We start from the raw sequence: 8,905 nt of genomic DNA on the forward strand, positions 1-8,905 counted from the left end.
ACCCCGTCCCCCAGGGCTGCGGGGCCGCACTGCGCCCCGGCCGCCTCCCGGCTCCCCCGCGGCGGGGTCGGGGCGGGCGCGGGCGGTCCCGGCTGGCCGCCGGGCGCCCCGTGCCATCCTGCCGGCGCTCGGTCCCCCGCGGGCTACAGCTTATCGCCGGGAAGAACCTGCGGAGAGGAGCAGAGCCCCGCGTCGCCCCGGGGTCGGCGTCACCCCCCAGCATCCCTGGGGTGGGGGGTCACCCCGCGGTCCCCCCCCCGTCCCCACCCAGCCGGGGAGAAGAAGTGCGAAAGGCTCCTTACCTACCTGGTTGCGTGTTTTGTGCGATTTCTGCAGCCACACGCGCCACTGGTCGTAGAGCTTGATGCCGAGGTTGGAGCAGCCGTAGGCGTGTTTCTTCACCCACCCGAAAAACTGCTTCAGCTCCCTCCGCAGCGTCGTGTTCTGCTCCCCACCTTTGGCGTCGCAGGCCACTCGCTCTGCGGGGACAGAGGGGTCAGCGCGGGGACAGAGGGGTCAGTGTCGCACGGCGGCCACGCCTCAACCCCCGTGCCGTGAATCACGAGGGCCGAGAGGAAAACGAGCAGGTTTTGGCTCCCGGCTGGGAAAGCCGAGCTCCGAATTGGCTCCTTTGCAAGAAATCCAGGTGTCGGGGAGGGATTGGGGGAAAAGTCCCCGCATGTCCCCCGCGCACCGGGAGGGGAGCACGACACCGGCGACACTCACCGCTGCGCGGGGTGGAGGCGGCCGTGGGGTTGCTCCAGTCGCTCCAAATCCCGGCTTTCTTGGAGCCGTAGATGCTGAAGGGGTTGCAGCGCACCTGGACGAAGTAGACAGTGCCGGGGCGCAGGCCGGCCAGGCGGCAGGAGGTCTGGTTGCCCACATCATCCACCACCTGCGCGGGGAGGAGATGGGATGGAGGTGGTGACCCTCGGCCACCCCGCGCTGTCCCCACGCCCCGGCGGTGCTCACCCACCTTCCACTCGGAGCTGTCCTCCACGCGGTATTGGATTTGGTACTTGGCTTGGAAGAGGAAATCCTTGAGGGCCGGCGGCGAGCTCCAGCGCACGCTCAGCTGGTCCTCCAGGTCGCCCACCCTGCTGACGTGCACGTCCGACGGGGGGTCCGTGGTGACTGCGGGGACAGGGCAGGGCTGGCGGGGCCGGCTGGGCAGCACCGCGGGGGTTAAGGAACCGCGGATGTAAAACCAGCTCGGAGCCAACAGCCTAATTCCATTAGGAGCAATTCCGCTCGCATATCGCCCATTTCCTGCCGCCCCAGCCCGGCCCCTCCCCGCGAGGTCACCCGCACGGTGGGGACACCGCGGCGGCGTGGCTCACCCACGTCGAGGATGTCCAGCATGACCACGTCGGACACGGCCACCCCCAGGCGGTTGGACGCCTCCACCCAGATCTCGTAGGGCGTGAAGAGCGCCAGGTCCTCGGGGATGTGGCAGGAGTAGGTCCCGGCCGTGTGGTACTCCTGGCAGGTGTTGTCCTGGCCGTACCACCTGCGGGCAGGTGAGGGGTGAGGTCCCAGCACGGCTCCCCCACCCCCGGGATGCTCCAGTGGCTCATTTTTGGCCATTCCCCACCATTGGAATTGAGGAACCAACCCTGTGGCTCACCCAGCGATTCCCAACTCAACCGAAGCTACAGCAGCTTCTCCTCACCCTCCCCAGCTCCAGCACACCAACACCATCCCCAAACAGGGACCAAGCAGGAGGAACCAATCTCCCCATTCCCCGTTCCCCAATAAATCCCACCCCAGAGTTTCTAACAACAACAGGAATGAAGGTGACAACCCACCTGCGCTTGTACTTGAGGGTGTAGTTGGTGTGCAGGAAGGTCTCCCCCTCTGTCCCCGGAGCCCACTTGCAGGTCAGGTCCTTCATGTTTTTGGACCAGCAGCTGATGTTGACTGGTTTTTCTGGTGGCACTGGGAGAGACAAAAACCAAAACCCAACAGGTTCCAGAGCTGTTTTTTCCAGCCACAGAAACCCCAAACCCCAAATCCAAGCTGCGTTCCCAGCTGGGTTCCTCTGTATTCCCAGGACACAGCGACCCAAAACACAAATCCAAAGCCACATTCCCCAGTACAGTTCTGTATTCCTGGGATGTAGCACCATCCTTAAAATAGCCCGAGATAAAATCTTACGATTATTGATTCGGACAAGCGCGTTTTAACCGAGGCTTTGCCAAAGCAGCCTCTCAGCTCACGCCGGTCAGGGTTCCACCAGACATGGAATATTTTGGCATGTTTTGGTGACAGCCAGGGTGCTGATCCCTCTGTGGGATCCCTGGTTTCTCTCTTGTGGGAGAGGCTGGACTCTGGCAGAGAGCAGCCGGACTTTGGCACAGAGTGGAGAGTGGCCAGACCCCAATACAGAGTGGCCAGACCCCAATACAGAGCAGCCAGACCCTAATATCGAGCAGCTGGACCCCAATACAGAGCGGCTGGACACCAACCCCAAACCAACACACCCAAACAACCCAACCCCAAACAAACCAACCCCAACAACACCAACCCCAAACAACCCATCCCAATACAGAGTGACCAGACCCCAATACAGAGTGGCCAGACCCCAATACCAAGCAGCTGGACCCTAATACAGAGCAGCCAGACCCCAATACAGAGTGGCCAGACCCCAATACAGAGCAGCCAGACCCTAATACAGAGCAGCCAGACCCCAATACCAAGCGGCTGGACCCCGACACAGAGGAGCTGGACCCTGGAAGAGAGCAGCCAGGCCTCGGCACAGAGCAGCCATGCCCTGACATGGAGTGGCCAGAGCCTGGCCCAGAGTGGCTTGACCCCAGCATGGAGCGACTGGACTCCGACACAAAGCAGATCAACCCCAGCCCAGAGCAGCTGGATTCTGGCCCAGAGTGACCAGACCCCAGCACAGAGTGACCAGACCCCAGCACAGAGTGACCAGACCCCAGCACAGGGCAGCCAGACCCCAGCACAGAGTGGACAGACCTCAGCACAGAGTGGCCAGACCCTGGCCCAGAGCGGCTGGATTCTGGCCTAGAGCAGCCAGACCCCAGCATGGAGTGGACAGAACTCGGCCCAGAGCAGCTGGACACCAGCACAAAGCAACTGGACATCAGCACAGAGTGGCTGGACACCAACACAGAGTGGCTGGACACCAGCACAGAGCAACTGGACATCAGCACAGAGTGGACAGACCCCATCCCAGAGTAGCCAGACCCCATTCCAGAGTAGCCAGACCCCATCCTAGAGTAGCCAGACCCCATCCCTGAGTAGCCAGACCCCATCCCTGAGTAGCCAGACCCCATCCTAGACCAGCCAGACCCCAACCCGGCTCAGCCACACCCCACCCCGGCTCAGCCGCACCCCGGCCAGCACCGACGTACATCCAACGTAAAGGCACGAGCCGGCCAAGATGCCACCGTCTCTGCTGTGACACACCAGGTTGTCCCCCGACTGCTGCCTGGAGCCGTTGAGGCGAGCGAGGGCCACGCTGAGCGTGGAGGGACCCAGCGCCGTGTAGGAAGCTGCCGGGAGGCGCCGCCCGTTCAGCGTCCAGTACAGATCCTCGGCTCGGAGCGGGAAGTCGGCGCTGACCGTGCAGGTGGCCACCAGCGAGGAGCCGATCAGCAGGGTGGGGTCTTGGGGGGAAATCACGGCGGGGTCTGCAGCCGGAGAGACAGAGAGCGAGGGGAGATCAGTGGTGGGGGGTTGGTGCTGAGCTAGCCGGGTTAAAGCTGTTTAAATGTGTCTTACGTCTTATTAAATGCATTTTATATCTGATTTATATTGATTTAAGCACCTTCGTGTCTCTTCTGTATTCATTTAAATATGTTTTATAGCTGTTTAAACGCGCTGTTTAGCTATTTTACATCATGTAAATTATCACGTCTACATCAATTTAAATCATTGTGTATCTATTTTATATCAATTTAAACACATTGTTTATCTATTTTACATTTATTTAAATCATCACAAGTCTATATGAATTTAAATCACCTATTTTATATAGATTTAAATCATCACTTCTCTATTTTATATAATTTCAAATCATAGCATATCTATTTTACATCAATTTAAATACACTGGTCTCTATTTTACAGTGATTTAAGTGCGTTTCATATCTAGTCTTTACTTATGCACATTTCGTATCCATTTTACATCTAAAGATATTTGATATCTTTTATATCTATTGAAACAGTTTTTATATCTATTCTATACCTAAATACTCGCCCATTTTTTCTCTATTTAAATACAATTTATACCTCCTCTATATCTAAATACATTCTGTATCTATCTAAATACTCTTAGTATCAATTTTTATATCTAAATCCATTTTGGAACTTCTAAAATACTTTTTATATCCACTTCGTATCTCTTTTTCCCAGGGCTGGGGCGGGGCTGGGCTGCGCCTTCGGAAGATTTTCCACCACAAAAGGATTTCAAAAAAGGAAAATTCGAGGGGATTTTTAATCCCCCATTCCTTTTCCATCGCTGCCAAAATCCGGCATTTCCCCTTGGGTCTTCCCAACCTCATCCCAACCATGTGCTCCCAAATCCCATCGCTCTCCCCTCGACATCCCGAGGGTGGGAGACCCGCGGGGAATTCCTTCCACGGTTCATCCCGAGACCCTCGGCCACGGGGAATTCTCTCCCGGTTAGTCCCGGGACTCCTCGGCCACGGAAAATTCCTTCCCCGGTTCGTCCGGGGACCCCTCGGCCACGGGGAATTCTCTCTCTGGTTCATCCCGAGACTCCTCGGCCATGGAAAATTCCCTCCCCGGTTCTTCCCGGGACTCCTCGGCCACGGGGAGTTCTCTCCCGGTTAGTCCCGAGACTCCTCGGCCAAGGAAAATTCCCACCCGGTTCTTCCCGGGACCCCTCTGCCACGGGGAATTCCCTCCCCGGTTCATCCCGAGACTCCTCGGCCACGGAAAATTCCTTCTACGATTCATCCCGGCACCCCTCGGTCAAGGAAAATTCCCTCCCCGGTGCTTCCCGGCACCCTTCTGCCCCGAAGCTCCGGATCCGCGCTGCCCCTGCCCCTCTCCGGGGTGTTCCCCGTCCGTCAGCCCCTTATCGGCTCCATCCGCACGCGCCGGGCTAATATCCCAAATTACCTCCCGGAAAGTGCCGCGACCTCCCCGCCCCTCCGCCCTCCCGGCCCCGATCGGCTTTCAGCGCCGAAATCCCCGTCACGCCGCAGAGATCCTGCCGAGGGCTCCCCGCCGCCCGCTCCGCCTCCCTCCCGCCGCAATTAGTGCTCCCAAATCCTCGTTACGCCGGGGAGGTTTAATTAGGGATCGCCGCCTTGCTCGGGAGATGGGAGTGAGAGGATCCGGCGGGGAGAAGCATCCTGGGGTACCCCAAATATCCGTGGGGATCCGGATACCCCGAGGTGCTCTGTGGGGTGGTGCCAGCTACCCCAAACACCAAGGGGTTGGTACCGGTACCCCAAAAACCCATGGGATGCTGCCAGGAAACTCGGGAACCTCAAACACCCATGGGTTGCTACCGGTACCCCAAAAATCCATGGGATGGTGCCAGGTACTTCGGGATAATCCAAACATCCATGGGATGATGCTGGGCGCTCTGGGATACCCCAAAAACCCCATGGGATGATGCTGGGCGCTCCAGGATGCCCCAAACACCGACGGATGACGATGGATCCATCCCACCCCCCAAAACAATCCCTTCCCGAGGCCACCGAGGCCTCCCAAAATCCCATCGCCCCTCTCTGCCAGGGAGATCTCCCAAAATCCCACCCCGCCACGAGCCGAGCCCGAGAACAGCCCCAGCACTCCGAGCCCTGATTTTCCCAAATCTTCATCAAAACAGCCCCAGAAACTCACACGAGCGCCGTAAACCAGACACGTTTCCCATCCTCTGAGCAGGACGCTCTGGAGGGGCCAATTTTCTCTCTATATATTTTCTTTTCCCTGGATTTGGGGTTTTTTTTTCCTCCTCCAAGCAAGACCCTCTGGAGGGGCCAATTATATCCACATATATATTATGTTTTTTTCCCCCCTGGAATTATTTTCCCCCCTCGGCGCGGCCGCAGAGCCGAACATGTGTTTTAAAAGGGAAAAGTGTGAAGTTTTCCGATCGGGGAGAGGAAAGGGCCGGAGAGACGCAGGCAGGCTGTGGAATGTGCGAGTTGCAACGAAAATACCTGCTCGGGGGTTTTATGGCTTCTCTATTGCAAAAAAAAAAAATGCTGATCAGGTGCTAAGTAATGCTATAAAGTAAAACCACATTTCCAAGGTGTCGGGAACGTTTATGCTTTTCTTCCGAAGGGCCGGATTTCATTTTGGTTTTATATCGGAGTTTTAAGGGGTTGGGAAAGAAAAAGCGGGGAGGGGGAGGAAAAAAAAAAGCTCCGATAAGTGTCAGAGATCACGCAGTTAAAAAAGATTTATTGAGCTGTGCAGGGGGCTGAAGGAAAATAGAAATAATTGCCCTGAAGAACAAAAGGGAATTTGGGAAGCTCTGAATTCCACAGGAAAAATAAAATTAAATCTGTGTGTATAGGCAGAGCTCTTCCAAAGCTCGAGCAGCGAGGTTTGCGGGCAGACGAGGCACCCAAAAACGCTTTATCCCTCTTTTCCACTCCGCTTTCCACTCTTTTTTCCCCCCTTTCTCATCCCCGGCTGGCATTTCTCGTGCCCATCCCTGGGCTCGAGGAAGGATTTATAAAAAGCCCAAGCATTCCAGCGCGGCCGAGCTGCACCGAGGGGAAACTTTCGCTCTCTAAAAGGAGATTTGGCTTCGCCCTCGCCAGCGCCGCACGTCGAGGGGCCGCGGGGCCAGCGCTGCCCCGGACCCCCGGGGGAAGGGGGAAAATGGGGTGCTGGGGGGGATCCGGATGGTTGGGAGGGGAAAGATGTGGGGTCAGCCCCGCCGAGGGTCCGGCTGCGGCCTCGTGGTGTTCCCGGCGGGATCAACCCCTCCGGACACCGGGTGGGCACTGGGTGGGCGCTGGGTGGGCACTGGGTGGGCACTGGGTGGGCACTGGGTGGGCACAGCCAGCCGCCGGGATTGGCTGATGGCCGCTGAAGGGATTTTTGGAGTGTTCCTTCTCCCCACCCCGCGGCCGCAGCAATTCCTGCCCAATTAACGCCCCCGAGGCTCCTCGTTAAGGTCAGCGGTCCGGCCCGGTGGTCGGTAGCCCGCGGTGTGAGCGGGGAGGGGCGGCGGGAGCTGCCGGGCGAGCGGTGGCGGTCGTGGCGGGTCCGGTTGGCGCGTCGGAGCGGGGAACATCCATCGCCTTGAGAAATTCCCATCATAGGGAGGAAGCCAAACTTCCTGCCGCGGGGAGAGGGATCGCGCCCTGCCTCGCCTCGGGCCGCAGGGGGGGCAGCGGGGCGGCGGCCGGGCCGGGGGTCCCTCGGGTTTGGGGCGCTGTGGGGAAGGGGGACACCTCCTCCGAGTGTCCCCAAGGCCGGGGGGGACCGCGATCCCCGCGGGGCTGTGGCCGCTCCACAGGTGGCACCTCCCGGACCTGCCACCGCCGGGTGGGACCCCCGAGTTGGGCATCACCGCCGAGCCCCCCAGGGAGGGTTTTTTGGGGGGTCGCTGTTTGTGGGGCAGGGAGGCGATCCCTATTGTTCTGGGTGGGAAAAGGGGACTCATTGTTCTCCGGGATGGGGGGGGCTGCTCTCGGGGGGGAAGGGGGACCCCCTTGTTCTCCGCAGGGGGAGGGGGGCTCTCAGAGGCTTTGGGGGGGGCAGAGGGGGGCGATGGCTCCCGGGGGGGCGAGGGGGTCGCGTGGGGAAGGGGTTGGCTATTGTTCTCCGGGCGGAGGCCGGGGGTTTCCATTGTCCTGGGTGGGGAATGGAGCCGCATTGTTCTGCGGGAGGGGGGGCAGGGGGCAGCGGCCCCTCTCGGGGTCCCTCTGCTCCGCGGGGACGGAGAGCCCCGGCCGCTCCGGGGGGGGCTCGGGGGGGTCTCCCCGCTGCTCTCGGGGCCGGGGGGAGCGCTAGAAAGGTTCCTCTATTGTTCTCTGCGGAGAAGGGGCGGGGGGGTCCCGGCTGCGCTGCGGGGTCGGGGCGGGGGGGTCCCGGCTGCCTGCGCGGAGGGGATGGGGGGTCCCGGCTGCCCTCCGCGGGGGGGTCCCGCTGTCCCTCCGCAGCAGGCGAAGCGCAGCCCCGAGGTGCGCCCGGCGCTGCCCCCGCCCCGCTCCGCATCCCGGGGCCGGGGGGGAACGCGACTCACCGAGAGCAACGGGACAGCCCCGGGGGGCTCCGCATCCCGGCACCGGGGAGGGGCACGGGGAAAGCGGCGGGGGAACCCCGGGGGGCTCGGCGTGCCGGAGCCGGACCGGACAGCCCCGGGGGGCTCCGCGCGGCTCCCGCGTGGCCCCGACGGGACCCCCGCCCGCCCCGCGCCCACCTTGCGGTGCCGCCGGTACTCACAGGAGAGCGGCTCGGCGCGGGGCAGCCGCGGGCAGAGCAGCAGCAGCAGCGGCAGCAGCGGCGGCAGCGGCGGCGGCGGCATGGCCGGCTCCGGTGCCCGTCGGTGCCCGGGGCGGCGGAGCGCACCGGCACGTCCGGGGAAGTCCCGAGCAAGTCTGAGCAACCCCCGGTTACCAAAGCCCCAACTGCCGCCCTGGCCCCGCCCCGGGACCGCCCCCGGGGGGGCAGAAAGCCACCGGCCCCGCCGCCCCCCCCCCGTCCCGCTCCGGTGCTGGCCCCCAGACCGACCGCCGGGGCGGCCCCGGGACTGCCCCCGCCCGGTGCCCGCGGGATGCTGGACACCCCCGGCCCTCCCCGGGCCGCTGTCCCGCTCCCCCCGACCCCCCCGGTAGGTGAGTAAGAGCCGCCCCGGGGCCGCCGGCCCACGGGTGACTCACGCGCGGCCGCCGCGGACCCTCCCGCGCCCCCGGGGCTGCGATCGCCGCCGAACGAACCCC

The 8,905-nt window shown here is 61.5% G+C and overlaps 1 protein-coding gene across 2 annotated transcripts; it reads right to left on the bottom strand.

Annotated features, from left to right (window-relative positions):
* CRLF1 (cytokine receptor like factor 1) lies at positions 1 to 8,634 on the bottom strand. 2 transcript variants are annotated; one of them, XM_085040369.1, is made up of 8 exons: positions 8,409 to 8,634; positions 3,381 to 3,659; positions 1,809 to 1,938; positions 1,341 to 1,510; positions 977 to 1,134; positions 727 to 895; positions 303 to 479; positions 1 to 167 (listed from the first exon to the last, which is right to left on the bottom strand). In XM_085040369.1, the coding sequence occupies exons 1-8, from the start codon at positions 8,488 to 8,490 to the stop codon at positions 151 to 153; spliced, it is 1,182 nt and encodes a 393-aa protein (XP_084896495.1). In that variant the 5' UTR covers positions 8,491 to 8,634; the 3' UTR covers positions 1 to 150. The 2 variants fall into 2 exon arrangements, with proteins under 2 accessions (XP_084896495.1, XP_084896493.1); XM_085040367.1 differs by having other exon boundaries at positions 307 to 479; positions 8,409 to 8,633.
* Between the last annotated feature and the right edge of the window lie 271 nt (positions 8,635 to 8,905).

The sequence above is a fragment of the Lichenostomus cassidix genome, chromosome 28, assembly GCF_008360975.1.
Source record: "Lichenostomus cassidix isolate B80296 chromosome 28, HeHo_3.0, whole genome shotgun sequence".
Taxonomy (NCBI): Eukaryota; Metazoa; Chordata; class Aves; order Passeriformes; family Meliphagidae; genus Lichenostomus; species Lichenostomus cassidix.

Coding starts and splice junctions, on each gene's coding strand:
- CRLF1 (XM_085040367.1), bottom strand. CDS start 8,490: ATGCCGCCGCCGCCGCTGCCGCCGCTGCTGCCGCTGCTGCTGCTGCTC. Junction 1,511..1,808: donor ACCCTCAAGTACAAGCGCAG/GTGGGTTGTCAC, acceptor ACCTGCCCGCAG/GTGGTACGGCCAGGACAACA. Junction 168..306: donor CGCACAAAACACGCAACCAG/GTAGGTAAGGAG, acceptor TCCTCTCCGCAG/GTTCTTCCCGGCGATAAGCT.